The sequence below is a fragment of the Akebia trifoliata genome, chromosome 12, assembly GCF_017979445.1.
Source record: "Akebia trifoliata isolate Shusen 1 chromosome 12, ASM1797944v1, whole genome shotgun sequence".
Classification (NCBI taxonomy): domain Eukaryota; kingdom Viridiplantae; phylum Streptophyta; class Magnoliopsida; order Ranunculales; family Lardizabalaceae; genus Akebia; species Akebia trifoliata.
Window position 1 is genome coordinate 24,995,561 of NC_141386.1, and position 15,527 is coordinate 25,011,087.

The 15,527-nt window shown below is 37.6% G+C and overlaps 1 protein-coding gene across 4 annotated transcripts in view; it reads left to right on the forward strand.

The window, feature by feature from the left end:
* Positions 1-15,527, forward strand: part of ABCC13 (multidrug resistance-associated protein 11) — a 96,720-nt gene that overhangs the window by 34,791 nt on the left and 46,402 nt on the right. For 3 of the 4 annotated variants that reach the window (XM_086419173.1, XM_086419171.1, XM_086419174.1), the window contains 3 exons: positions 1,762-2,016; positions 7,161-7,230; positions 9,702-9,762. In XM_086419173.1, the coding sequence (XP_086275299.1) occupies positions 1,762-2,016; positions 7,161-7,230; positions 9,702-9,762 (386 nt within the window). The remainder of the gene's footprint in view (positions 1-1,761; positions 2,017-7,160; positions 7,231-9,701; positions 9,763-15,527) is intronic. The other variant, XM_086419172.1, reaches the window with a different exon arrangement.

Here is a 15,527-nt window from a genome sequence, read left to right on the forward strand (position 1 = left end):
AGCAGATTGTGATTGTTGATTCCTGGAAACCAACTGCCTGAGACTGATTGCATTGTGGATACTATCCAAATGGGGCAAAATTGATTTTAAGGACAATAGCTTCTCCGTGCCTTAGTTATTTAATCAATCGATATGTTATTTCCAACTTTCTTTATTGTCTAATTTGGATAACTTGCATTTGGTTCAAGATCCCTATATGTCCAACATAGGTAACTACTAGCTAAATCTTGTTCCATTGAATTCATGACCCATCATCCCATAATAATGGCATTCTCAGAGTCCCAACTTTCAAATTACGAGTCATCCTGATCAACATTAGGTTTCAGATCTTCCCAGTGAGGTAGTCCAGCTTCTTTTGACCACCAAGGCCACAAACATACATATGGACAGACAGAGACCAAGCAAGATAATTATCTCCACTAAACTTCTTGGTGGTGATGTATAAGAGGGCATTCGAGGCCCCTTGAGAAGCTTCAGACTTCATCAGGTAATACAGCTGTCTGTAGTAGCAAAATATGGAACAAAAACAACACCAAAATGGTTGGGACAATAGATCAATCACCTAGTGGGTGGTAGCTACTTAGAGAGCAAAAAACCAGCAACAAATTTGAAACTATTCTAGGTGAAAAAAACAGCAGCATATAAAACTGTTTGGTAGGGGAAAACAACAACAAAAAATGGTTGGAACACTGGATCAAACACCTGGCGGGTAGAGGCCTCTTGGAGAGCAAAGATGAAGCTCAATCTAGTTGTTCACAGTGTACAACTACAACGGAGAGAAGATAGAGGTTGATCATGTAGTGGCGATGAACAATGGGAACAAAGAGAAGAAGAATACTCTTCTTCACAAGTTTAGGTCTATTCTCTCGCAAGAGAGGCTTTGATTCTAAGTTGAGAAAGCTAAAGAACACTCTTAGGGTTTGAGAGGTATAGATTGTGAACAGGAAACAATTAATTCTCTTACAAGAATTACTAATCACAAGTATGCCATTACATTAGACTATAGTTACAACAATGCTATTAAGTGACAATAAAGGTTCAACAATATGAACTATCTGAGGAGTTTTAAGGGTGTCTTCTTTGAAGACTTATTATTCAAATGGGACTCTGTTTGCAAGCGAGAAGTCGGGTGTTGTGTTACATCTTTCATTTTGATGGTCGTCTCGACTGTTGCTATATATTTTTAATAAATCTTATGTCTTTCAAAAAATAAATAAATAAAAGGAATGAAAGTCTTATCACCATCCCCCATATCAAATTTTCTATCTGTATATGGAATCTTAGATCTGTCTTGTGTATATTTATCTTATTCTTTAATTGTCTACATTTGTAAAGGCTTTTTGGTCATCCCAAATTATTGTATATTATTTTGCATATTTGTCTCTTTTTTATGCACTTCAGTAAAGATGAGGTGAAAATGAGCCAAATTGAAGTGCTCCATAAGAGAGTCCTTGAGTGCTCCCAGGAGATATACAGTCCATGATATGGATAGTTTTTACCCATACATATATATACAATGTGCTCCATACACAAGCCATTTTTTTATATAAATATTTACTGCTTCTCCTGGGCATTTATTTTGATTTATGCAAAGTGCAAATACAATAATGAAGCTCATGAGCCACGACTTGAGATGCCACTTTGTTGGTTGTTTTCTCGTTGTTCTTTTGAAGAAAATAAATCCATATCAATGTTTTATTTTATTTACTTTTTAATCCTTATTATGGGTATTGATGGATTACTTTTTTTGCTCAATTGTAGAATGAGAATGCATGTAGCTATTGGCATCTTCTTACTTTCAAGTCCATCAGTTCAGTAATGGACTGTGGTGTGATGAGGCAGCTTGACTTCAATGACCTAGTGCAACTTCCGAATGAGCTGAGTCCATCTTCCTGCCATTGTACATTGCTAAGCTGTTGGGTAGCTGAACAAAATAAAAATTGCACTCATCCTTCGCTGTTTAGAGCTATTTGTTATGCATATGGTTGGCCATATTTCCGTCTTGGTCTATTGAAGGTAATTTATTCAGTGAGGAATCCTTTTCTTTTACATGGGGATTGGGTTGGGGGGGGGGGGGGGGAGGATATTTTCTTGTTTCTATTTGTTAAGATACTAGACTAATACTGCTACACATGTTACACTATTTGGAATTGTGACAAAAAATGAAGCTTGAAATATCCTTTTTTGCTTGTCATATGTTACTGGTATGTTATTTTTTGGGACCATTTACTCTCTTTCGCATGGGGTAGTTGCTTTCTTTCTTTGATGATTTCTTGTCAAAGCTGTTTGATTGGTTTTATAAGTTTTTGGCGGTGGATAGTGATGGAGCGACAAACCCTAGAAGTTAAGGGAAGAAGAGAAGAGAAGAGAAGAAGTGCTCTATACCATTTACCAAAGATACAAATTACAGAAAATAACAAAAGTGACTTATATAGATGCTCAAAACAACGTAAAGTAAAGTCTAAAATACCCTTAAATATTCTAATATCCCCCCTCAAACTCATGAGGTGGCAACAAGCAACATCGAGAGTTTGTTAAGAAGGAAGCGGAAGCGTTGTATAGTGTGAGACTTCATGAAGAAGTCAAACAGTTACAAAGAAGAGGAGAGGCAAAGAGATAGTCTCATGCTGAAGATGATAACGAGTAAGATGACAATCAATCTCAATGTGTTTGATGCGTTCATGAAATACAGAGTTGTGGGCAAACACAATACATAGGAGTAGGGGTGGCGAGGCAAACACCCATATCTGTAAGCAACCGGCACAACCAAACTATCTCTACAGTAGTAGAGGCCATAGCACGGTACTCGGCCTCTGTAGAGGATCGAGAAACAACATACTGCTTCTTGCTTTCCTAGGAGATGAGAGAGTCACCTAGAAAAACACAAAATCCAGTAGTGGACTTGCGATATGAAATATCACCAATCCAATTAGCATTAGAGTAGGTGCTAAGCTCCGGAGCAGAAGTGGAGTAGAATAATAAATTCTGATGAATGGTGCCACGGAGATAGTGAAGAATACGGAGAATTGCAGCCTAGTGCACAGGATTAGGTGCAGAAACAAACTGACTGACAATATGGACAACATAGGCAATATCGGGCTGAGAGATGGTTAGGTAAACTAGGATACCAACAATAGTACGATAAATAGTCGGATTAGGAAGAAGAGAACCATCAGAAGAAGTATACCGTGCATTGAGCTCAAGAGGAGTCTCAACAATATGATAGTTTGTCAAATGAGCTCAATATGATTGTTAGTCAAATGAGTCTCAACAATATGATAGTTAGTCAAATGAGGCTCAACAATGTGATAGTTAGTAGTGTACTTGGAATGGGAGAAAAGATGACCTTTAGGGGAAACGACTACCTCAATGCAAAGAAAATAACGAAGGGTGCCCAAATCGTTCATCTCAAATTGTTGGAGCTGAAGTTTCAAGTGTGCAATCCCATCAGAGTCATCCCTAATCATAATCATATCATCAACATGCAAAAGAAGAACAATACGACCAATAAACGTGCAACGAACGAAGATGGCAGAGTCATGATCACTAGGGTTAAAACCAAGAGAACCAACAACAGAAGAGAACTTCTCAAACTGTGCCCGAGGAGCCTGTTTGAGACCATACAACGCTTTTTGGAGTTTGCAAACCTCAATAGGATGATGAAGAACACCAGGAGGAGGAACCATGTAAACTTCTTCTGTGAGATTCCCATTTGGGAAAACATTCCTCACATCCATCTGAGAGAGCCCATTAACGAGAAGAAGCAACTACAATTAAGGTGCGAACAATTGTCATCTTTGTTACTGGAGCAAAGGTCTCCTCATAGTCAAAATCAAATTCTTGTGTGAACCTTTGTGCAACCAGTCTAGCCTTGTACCTCTTAACTGAACCATCAGATTTGGTTTTAATTTTATAGACCCAACGAGAACCAATAGGATGCTTTCCAGGTGGAAGCGGCGCCAAATCCCAAGTCCCAATCTTATGAATGTATTGAGCTCCTCATCTATAGCTAGTATTTTAAACGAGAACCAATAGGACGCTTTCCAGGCAAATGAACATTTCTTAATGCACCAATAGAAGCTAAATATTTTAAATGAGAACTAGAGACATGTCCAAGATGAGAGTGCCACAAATAAAACCCAGAAGTGGGACTAAGAATAAAAGATGACAAATCAAGGCTAGATGCTCCAAAATCAGGAACACAAAACTTCTCCAACAAATAAAGTCCTCCCTCTCTACAGCCTGTCCCAATCAGCTTCTGCGAGTGTGGATGTTGCACATAACAAGTAGGTGTAAAATGAACTGAGTATCCAGAATCACAAAGCTGACTAATAGATATAAGGTTCAAAGCAAGCTTTGGAATGCAATATGCATAAGAAAGAGTCAGTGTGGAGTGGCAATGGAACCAATGCTTGTTAATGGCATATAAGTGCCATCAGCAATTATAACAAAGATAAGGGATGGAGATGTTGATAAAACTGAAAATAGGGAGGAATCATGGGCCATATGATGTGAGGCACCTGAGTCAAAGACCCAAGTGGAACGAGATATACCTGACAATGGATATGATGACAAACCTGCTGAGGATGAGGTAGTAAAGGCATGAGGTTGAGAGGAAATGCTACAATTGTGTGGCAATATCAGAAAGGTAGTGGCGGAGGTCGAAAAATCTCCAATGGGTGGTGCAACTATTGTTCTAGTGCTAGGAGGTGGGGTCACTGCTGCTGTATGAAATTGTCTAAGCCTCTAAACATGTTGTTGAGGCTGCTGTGACTGGGGGTGTTGGAGCTGTTGACCTCTGCTAATAAGTTTGGGACATTGGGCCTTCTAATGCCCCTTCTGCTTGCAAAAGCTACATTCATCAATGCCAACTCTGGATCTCTACGTGGTGGAGGGTGGTTTAGTGGTGGCTGCCATAACAATCTGAGTAGGGATAGGAAAGAGACCATTCACTGTTTGTTACTTGAGATGCTTTTCTTTTGCTAGGAACTCACTCACTATAGAATCAATAGTAGGAAGAGGACTGCGATAGAGAATGGAGCCCCGAAGTGCCTCAAAATCATCACGAAGAGCCATCAAGAATTGAACAAGACATTGCTCTTCTCTATAACCCAAGTATGGTTTATAGGTACTAAGTTCTGTTGACTCTTTAAGAATCAACTGGTCCCAAAAATCAGTCATGATTGAGTAAAATTCTTGCATGGTCTTGTCTCCTTGTCGAATCACCCTAATATTTGTCTCTAATTGATATCTCTTAGCAAAGTTGGACTGTGTGTACAACCTTACTAGATGATCCTAAATCTCCTTGGCCTTCTCATATTTAGCCAATTGCATACTAATAGATTGTTCAACAGAATTGTTGAACCAAGTAATAATCTTGGAATTATTGACTTCCCACATAGCCAACAATTCTGCATATTTCGCATAAGTTCTATCAGTGGGCATGGTCGAAGAACCAGAGACATATCCCCACATTTTCTTTCCTTTAATTTTTCTTTTCATTACATAACTCCAATAAGAGTAGTTTTTACCATCCAAACGCACACTAATAGACTGAAGCAAATCGTCTCTTTCACTTGACATAGAGTCAAAATTAATGCAAAAACAAAATCCGAAAACTCAGAATCTATAGAGATGGAGAAAGCTAATCGAACTGAAGAAACTTTAATTAAACTATCAAAGAGAACCTGAAATCTTGAAGTCGATAAGATTCGATGCGAATGAAACTGTGGGCTGGCGCAATCGATGGAATGAGTAGGGTTGCTGCGAAGAAACAGATTAGGGCTGTTGTGATGAAATAGATTAGGGTTGCTATGATGCAACAAATTATGGCTGATGCGATTAGAACACTGAGCTACTGCAATCAATAAAACAGATTTTGTATTGGCTGCTGCGAGTTGATTCAAATCGATTTAATGGCGGCTGATGTGAAGAAAAGAACCAAACAAAAGAGCCCTAGAATCAACGCTCAGATACCATGATAGAGTGATAAACCTTAGAAGTTAAGGGGAAGAAGAGAAGAGAAGAGAAGAAGTGCTCTATACCATTTACCAAAGATACAGATTACAGAAAATAACAAAAGGGACATATATAGATGCCCAAAACAACAAAAGAAGGTAAAGTCTAAAATACCCCTAAATACTCTAATAGATAACTCTTAACTGTTTATGAAACAATTGATATTGAGAGTACTTGCACCTTAGCTCATCTCCATTGTTCCCCAATAACATTTTTACAAAAACAGCCGACTTTTCAAATAATGTCATGATTAATTCGTGACTCTTCCAATTTGCGATTTAGTCCAAAATTATTTGATGATATGAGGCTTGGTGATTTGATGAATCCTTGACAAATTTTTAGATTTTGAAGTTTGAAGTCGAACAATATTATTGTTTTGTAATTTTGTTTAATATCACGTTCTATATTATGTTTAATATATGAAATATAAATTTTTATATTTTTCGAAAAGAATTTTTCATTTTTCTCCACTTTGCCAACTTTTATCCTTTCTAAAGAATTTTTCCCATGCTGAATTATTCTCAAACCCCAACTTTGTTGCAATGCCCACTAGTAGGTCAATTTTTTATATTATGGAGAGCAAATTTCTTTTTCATAACCAAAAGTTTTGATAAGAGGAAAAGAAGTCCTCGAAGAAGAAACAAGAAAAAAAACAAGAAGCCAACCAGCTGAACCCAACCCAATCAAAATCACCCTCTACAAACCGACTCCCATCTGAACAAAAAATCTTCTAACCGGAAAATGGAGAGCAGTTTGGAAATTCCTATTTTTATTTTATGGATGATAGGGAGCAAAATGAAATAACCAGCGTGCTTAAGCAAAATCAAATGACCACAGATATTTTATATCGGGTCAGCTTTATGTGTTAGAGCTCTCTGATTCACAAGGTGGTGCGTCTTGGCTCATTTAGTCTTGGATTGAATGATAATGGTTGTGAAATGGTATTAACTGTTTGGACTGGAGAAAATTATGTTCTGCTCAACTTAAAAACCAGCTCATGGGGTACCTATATAACTTGCACTTGATTCACGATTACATTTGACTTTCTGTCTTTTGTCATATTGATATTTTCATATTTGGACTCTCAAGGTTCCTTTTACTTGCTACTAAATAACTCTCTCTAATTTTCTTATTGTATGCAGATGTTTAATGATTGTATCGGTTTTGTGGGACCGCTGCTTCTCAATAAACTGATTTGGTTTCTTCAACAAGGTGTTGTAACATTTATTGAGTTCTTTGTAGATGAAGAAACATTTATGATGCACATTATGTTTATCTTCTTCTGCATAATGCACATAATGCTTAAAAAGTAGTTAACTGATTTCTGTTCATCCAGTCATCCTGATTGCGGGTGAAATTTTTGTTTGGATATATTTTTTTTCTTCTGATAATTAGTTGCGTGGATATCTATTGCTCATGTGGACCTGAAACCTTTCCCAATTTTCTATGGAAAAAAAGAAACATAAAAAAGTTAATGTGGCTGGGTTGTACTTTGATTCTGAATGGCTTGCAAGCACCAATGATATGATCCCAACTCTGATTGTGGAGTCTGAACTAAAACCTTTCTCTTGATATTTTTTTGAGAGAAACTTGGCAAGCTTTGATAACAGGATTTCTTGATTTCAAAGTAGAAGTACATCGCTGGTGCTTTTTGTTTGTATATTTAATATGATCTGCTGCTGTTACATTGATGAGTACTCTGGTGTTGATGAGGTTCAGGTCTCTATTTGTTGATCTTTGGTTGCAATAGTCCTCCCAAGTTGGCACTTGCAAATGGTTGGATTGCCAATCAGGTCTCATCCTTTAGGATCAACTTGCTATCTGGGATATAATTAAGGTATTAAGTTTTTATATTTTCGCACAATGTTCCCCTTTCCCAAGTACAGACATGGAAAAGGAACTTTCATCATTTTATATTAGTAAAGGTGATTATATATATAAGGGACTATAACTAATGCACAACAATCCTTAAAGGCTAAGAAAACAAATGAAGGACGATAAAACACTGATTAAATTATCTTCACCCATTTACAATTAAATGCCATCTAAATATATAATCATTTGAATATGAGAGTTTTGATTCTAAAATAGTTTCATGCTCCTCTTCTTTGCTACCGGAGATTGATCAATTTCTATCCTTCCATAATCCCCAACAAGATGCGATGGGAGGAAGTCTCCAAACCACAGTCTCTAGGGAAGAAAATCAATTTTGAGAGGTGGGAAAGAGAGCTCAACAATAGTTATGTATGGCCCATGGAGGAGGGTCGATGGTTTGCACAGATGCTCAAGATTATATCGATTATGAACTTGCTATTTTGGAGGAAGAGAATAGACAAAGGTGGCTGAAGTTAGGTACTTTGGCCTGACAACAACGACCAATTAATTAAGCATACTATATTCGGTTTAGCTGGCTACATAAATATATTTTTGATTCTAAGGGAAGTGATAGCCACCGATGGAGATCAATGCCTCTTTCCCATTCTCGTCTCCATAAATGGGATGTGGTTGGTGTTGATTGTTTATTTTCCTCCACTCTTGGGTGAGTCATACCCCATTTAGGTCCCATGATCTTCTTATATTCATAGTTCTCCCCTTTTCCAATAGATCGGTTTTTTGGGGTAAATGGTTGTCAACATGGTAGCAGAGCGCTAGGTTCGTATAGGTCACGGGTTCAAGTCTCTTCAAAGGAATTTTCCACCCTTATTGTTGAGGGGGAATGTTGAGTGTTGTGTTATCCGCCTTTGCTCTCAGGTGTCACGTGCTGACATATCGTGCCCCAGTTCGACTCGTGACCCTCTTATATTCATTGTTTGTATGATCACATGGAAGAGCACTCCACATCCTTCTCATTTATATAGGAGAGGTGGAGAGCATGGAAGGGACAAAATTATTCTAGTTGTATAAGCCGCATCTAAACATGTCTTTAGACATAATTATGTCAACGAATTTTAATCATATCGTATATAGGAATATTCGAACTGAAAAACAAAATTTGATGCATGAATTTGAACCCAAAATCCAATGGATACTCTAAATCAATATTCGAATTTGATTGTCTTATCAGATATCCAATAATATTTGATTCTGATCTAATATATATTATGTAGAACAAATCATGTATAATATATGAATAATGTTGAAGTGACCTCAAGATTGGACCTCACATCGCACATAAGCTTGTCTTCTAAATTTGGTTACCCCTCCCTAAAAAAAAAAAAAAAAAAAAACTAACTGTTTAGGGGTTGATTGACTGGTACTACTGGTTTGAGATTCTGTCTGTCATTGTTATTGTCAGTTCCATTTGTTATTACCTTAGGCTTTGCAAATTTACAGAAAATTGTGGATGTTATTTCAATAGGTCTATATATTTATTTTTCAATATAGATTTGTACGTGCATCTTCTAATAATTATGACAAATATTTGTGCTGGAACATTATTCTTACGTTTTTAGGTATATTCACTCGTTAGAGACCTTGAAATTTTCAAAAAATGCAGTTACAACTTCTCATGGATGTGCTTCTTGAGTGATCATACTTGTATCATCATTGGTTTGGTTTCATTTACCTAGATGTTGCTTTTTTTTATTTTTTTAATTTTTTCTTATTTAATTTCACTATGAGGTGTAGCCTGTGGTATGTATTTAGACTAACAACATTCGGTTGTGCTGTTTTATTTTATTCAGGTTCTGGGCACTTAGATGGCTATATTCTTGCTATTTCCTTGGGCCTTACGTCTATCTTCAAGTACTTGTTCCTATCTCAAGGATCTTATTTGATAATAGTTTTTCTATCCTCTTCTTAAGAATCTGGAATGTCTTTCATGAATTTATTTTGCAATACTTAATATTTTCTTGATGTATCTTTTTATTGCTTTTATTGTCATCTTCATTTTTTCCCATATGAAGCCTAATGTTGCTTATAGTCTTAGTTACTATTTTAGGGCATATTATGTTGTTTTATTCTCTCACAAGAGCAATAATTTCATAAGGAAACTGTGATGTAGGACAAACTAGATTTTATCAAATTCTAGGTCTGTTCCACCTTTCTTACCTCTTCTTGATTTTATTAATTAGAGCTTATTCTCTAATAATGTTTCAAAAACAATAATGCCATGCGGTTGTGTTGGCACTTTATGTGAAATTAAAGTTTGTTGTTGATCACTGCAAATTGTGGTGGTTTCAAGCATGAGTTTGTTATGAAATTTCTTAGAAGCTGAGATCTTGAGCAAATAGTGGCCATGCCGTTGATGATGTAAGGATTCGTCATGTGTGAATGTTCCATCATTTGGGGTGTCAAACTATTCTTTCTCAACTTCTTTTATTTGGGGTGTCAAAGTTCCCTAAAAATCTCGGTGTCGTTTGGTTAGTTGCTTTTGGTAGATTGATCACCATGGATCAATTGATCATCAAAGGTTTCATTCCCCTAATTGTTGTTTATTATGCTTGCGAAATGGGGAGACGGCCGATCACCTCCTATTACATTGTGGTTTTGCTTGCCATGTTCGGTATCATTTCCTTGGTCTCTTTGGAGGGGTTGGGTGCTTTCCAAATACTATCAAGGAGTTCTTTGAGTCTTGGCTTAGTTGGGGTTTTTCATTCAGAGCGGCCAAGTGAATCTTGTGGAATCTACTTCCTTTTGCCATTTGTTGGGGATTGTGGAAGGAGAAGAATAGATGTACCTTTGATGGGAAAGAAAAGCAGCTAGAGGATTTCATTCTATCCATTTGGGTTTGTTATTTTTCTGGGGAAAAGTGTTTAAGGGGATGTTTTTCGAGGATTTTGTTGTGAGATGGGACCATATTTGTAATTTGGAGACGACATAGAGGATTGTACTGCTTTTTCTTCCTTTTGATAAGTTTTTGTCTTGTAGGGGTCATCTCGACCCTTTTTTCTTTTTCTTTTTCTCTAATAAAATTTCAACTTATCAAAAAAAAAAACCCATCATAATGTGTTAAAACAAGAGGATTCTATGCAATGTTGCATGGTCGGTAATGTAGGTTTGTTGAAGTCTGGCTAAAAGTTGAACTCATTGAATGTGTGTCTAAGGTGGGTGATGAGAGTATGCTAAATCCATTTTGTATAATCATGGAGGGGATATATTTAATTATTTGGAATGCTATTTAGATATTTGGAGTCGTAGAGGTGGTGATGTTATCTATGTTGTGGAAAGGAGAAGGTGGTGGACTAATGTTATTGGTCTACCATATCATTCCTGATGCATGACTGAATTGCAACAGTCAATCACACATGTTGAGAATTTGCTAAAATGGACTATTAAACAAAGGGATGTACAACCTTCAACTTGCATGAATCTCATTTTGGAATTCCAATGGTGAACTTCACGAAAGTCCTGGTAGATTTGGGGTAAGCCATTTGTTATTCGAAGAATTGTTGAAATGGAAGATCTAATGTTGAGGGCGGATTTCCAAGAGGGGTTTTTAGGAGCATTGCATTTTATCAAGCCATATATTTGTGCCTTGCCTTGAGGTGTATGCTCAACATCCTTGGGGCTATCCTTTCTAATCGTTGGTAAGGGAATCATAGTCCCTGCAGTACTGCTGGTACCGACATGGATAAATGCATGTTAAGCATGCTTAAGAGGGAAGATCTTGTTAACAGTAGTTAATTTATTTTAGTTATTTTAGTCCATGTCTATTTTAGTCTTTACATGTTTATGTCATTTTTTGTCTTTTCCTATTTATTAGTGTGAGTATATAAACAATACACAAGAAGAAATAATTAATCTGATTTTTTCTAGAATTTCTTCTCCTCTTTCTCTCTATCTTTTCTAAAACCCTAGATCAGTTTCTACATGGTATCAGAGTGTTGGTGTTGATCGAGAAAATCGAAGAGAGCCCGAACACACCCTAGGTGCTGCCGCAACCCACAACAGCCACCATAGGTGCTGCCACAAGCCACAACAACAACCATAGGTGTTGCCACAGGTTCCTGCAGTCCCCTAGGGGCTGCCACAGGTCCCCACAGCCACCCTAAGCACTGCCATAGGTTCTTAAGGTTACCTTAGGTGCTGCCGTAGGTTTCCTAGGGTTACCTCCAACTATCTAGGCCCCTTCTTTCATCCGGAATGTGACGATAGGGCCCTTCTTAGGTTCTAAGTAGTTTGGTTGTGTTTCTGAGTAATTTTTTAGTGTTATTTGGACTCTCTAAAGTCATGTCAGAAGTAACTTCATGATAGTCTACTAATAATTGGTTTGGATCCTTACAAGTCATAGATGAAAATCCAAACCTCCAGATCACTACAATCAACCTCGATGGCACGAATTACTTGAAGTGGGCTTGCAAGTTTGCGAACCTAGTCATCCATGGAAGATGAAAGGCAGGCTATTTGAATGGGAAGGAGAAATAACCTAGTATCTCAGATCCTAAGGACTACCAATGGGATGTTGAGAATGCCTTGGTTATGTCATGGTTGCTGCACTTAATGCAATCCCATATTAGTCGAGGATATCTCTTCTTGAAGACCGCACAACAGATTTGGGATTTGATACTCAAACTTACTCTCAGGTTCAAAATAGTGCGAGAATTTATCAGTTGGAACAAAATATATCTCATCTCAAATAGGGGGAGAAGACATTGTCAGGTTACTTTTCTGAATTGCAAAACATGTGGGGAGAACTTGATCACTACTTACCCTTCAATTGGGAAAACTCTAAAGATTATTCTTAGTTCAACAAACATGTTGAGACCCGTCGCACCTTCCAGTTCTTCGTTGTCTGAATCCCGAGTTTGAGATGGTTATAGTTTAGATTCTGAACAAGGATCCCCTACCTCCTTTGAACACTGTGTACTCTTATGTTCTAAGTGAAGAGTGTCAACATGTGGCTATGAGACGTCTGAATATTTCTGTGAGTGATAGATTAGTCATGGCAACTAGTAAACAGTGAGACAGACAAGCTTCAAGAGTGAAGAAATTTGGTAAACCCACTCGGGCACCCAAATAGCAAAGACAGGCCGAAATGTAACCACTGTGGCAAATTTGGACATATTCGAGCGAAGTGCTGGGACTTGATAGGTCGCCCAAAGTCATTTCAGCTTAAGGGCCGGTTTTCTTCCACTCATCATGCTTCTAATGTTGACATGCTAGATGATACTCTGAGTTCTGAGACACTTTCTCCAGCAGTACATGCATCATTCTCTACAGAGGATATTACTCGTTTGAGGGCTTTGTTCGATAGTTCCATTGCCACCTCTTCCTTCGCACATACAGGTACTCCTGTCATTGCTCATCATATTTTCTCATCTCACTCTAACTCTTGGATTCTTGATTCAGGAGCTTCAGATAACATGACATGTTGTCTTTCTTTCAGTCAAGGCAAAGACAAGGTCCACCTAGTTGATGGTTCCTTATCATCCATAGCCGATAAAGGAACCACATAGTCCCTGACAACTTTCCTTTGTTCAATCTCTGAATTGCACTGTTACCTTTTTTTCTTCTCATTATGTCTTTCAAGATTTGGCAACGAAGAAGGTGATTGGCTATGATCGTGAAGCAGATAGCTTGTACCTTCTCAACATTTCAACATCTCAGCACATTCCACATGCTCATGCTTCTCAAAGTAGTAGTAATAGGGTAGTCAATAAAGCTCGAATAATGCGGTGGTGTATTCGTTCAGGTCATGTTTCTTTTCAGTATTTACAACGTCTATTCTTCTTTGTTTCAGTCTATGTTGTCAGAATTACAATGTGAAGTTTGTCAATTGTCAAAACATTGTTGTTCTTCTTATTCAACAAGTTTAAATAAAATGAGTTCTTCTTTATTTTTTCTTGTGCATTCTAATATTTGGGGTCCATCCCCTATTACTTCTTTATTGGGTTTTCACTATTTTGTTACATTTGTCGATGACTATAGTAGATGTACGTGGGTGTACCTAATGAACAAAAAGATGATATCTATTATATATTCCAAGATTTTCATACGATGGTTCTAATGCAATTTGGAGTAAATATCAAAATCTGTCGTTCAGATAAAGGAGGAAAGTATACCTATGGGGGTTTAAAAAATTCTGTGCTACTCAAGGTATAGAACAAGAAACTTCTTGGGCTTCTATACCACCTTGACAAAATGATACTGCCGAAGGGAAAATTTGTCATTTGTTGGAGTTAGGAGGAGCTTTGTTGATTGGGATGAATGTTGCTAAGCATTTCTGGTCTAAAGCAGTTCTTACTGCAAGTTATATTATCAATCGTACTCCCTCCAACGTCTTGAACTTCCAACCTCTTCTGTTGTCCCTTTCTCTTGATCGTCCATTATTCCCTGTGGTTTCATGAGCCTTTTGGTGCGTATGCTTTGCTCGTGTTTTTAGTCTTACTCGCGCTAAACTTAACCCTAAGGCATTGAAGTGTGTGTTTCTTGGTTATTGTAATTCCCAAAAGGGTTATAAATCCTATCATCCACCTATTCATTGTCCTTTTATTACAATGGATATCACATTCTTTGAAGATCAGAGTTACTTTCCTTGTCTTGATCGACAATCCCTTCAGGGGGAGTGGTTTCTTCAATTCACTAATGATGAGTCACTTTTGGAGTCTTCTTTCCCAGTTTCATCACCTTTGTCAATTATTCCTGACTTTACTGGAGAAGCTGAACCACCTATGTCAATGCCTAACCCTAATCTGTTTGGACTCGTTTACACTAGAAAGGAAAAACAGGCCATTGCGGATCCATCATGCCACACCACTAAGGAGCAAAATCTAGTTTTTTCAGATTCCAATGTTCCCATTGCTCTTTGGAAAGGTAAACGTACCTGTACTTCACACCTTATTTCTTAGTTTGTTTCTTGTCATGACGTGTCTCCATCTTATTACTCATTTGTTGCTACTATGTCTTTAGTTTTTATCCCATCCAGTATGAAATAAGCTCTCTCTAATCCCAAGTAGAAACATGTTATGGATGAGGAAATGCGAGCTTTAGAAAAGAATGATGCATGGGAGTTGGTGTCCTTACCACAAGTGAAGAAGTCAGTTGGGTGCAAGTGGGTGTTTATAGTGAAGAACAGGTTTGATGGATCGATTGACAGGTACAAGGCTAGGTTGGTTGCCAAGGGCTATGCTCAGAGTTACGACATTGACTGTCAAGAAACTTTTGCTCTGGTAGCAAAAATGAATTCTATTTGTGTTCTTCTATCCTTGGTAGAGCTTTACCAACTAGATGTGAAGAATGCCTTCTTGCATGGTGATTTGCAGGAAGAAGTATACATGGATACTCCTCCAAGAGTTCTTTTTCCTAGTGTTGATGGGAAAGTTTGTCGTCTCATGAAGTCATTATATGGTCTCAAACAATCCCCGTGCGCGTAGTTTGAACGGTTCCGCTCTGTTATACAAGATGTGGGTTACATGCAATCAAGCTGATCACACATTGTTTGTCAAACACAGTGGACCTTAGACTACAATTCTTATTGTGTATGTTCATGACATTGTCATTACAGACTACTATTCTACTGAGATCCAAACTTTGAAGCATTTTCTTGGAAATTACTTTGAAGTAAAAGA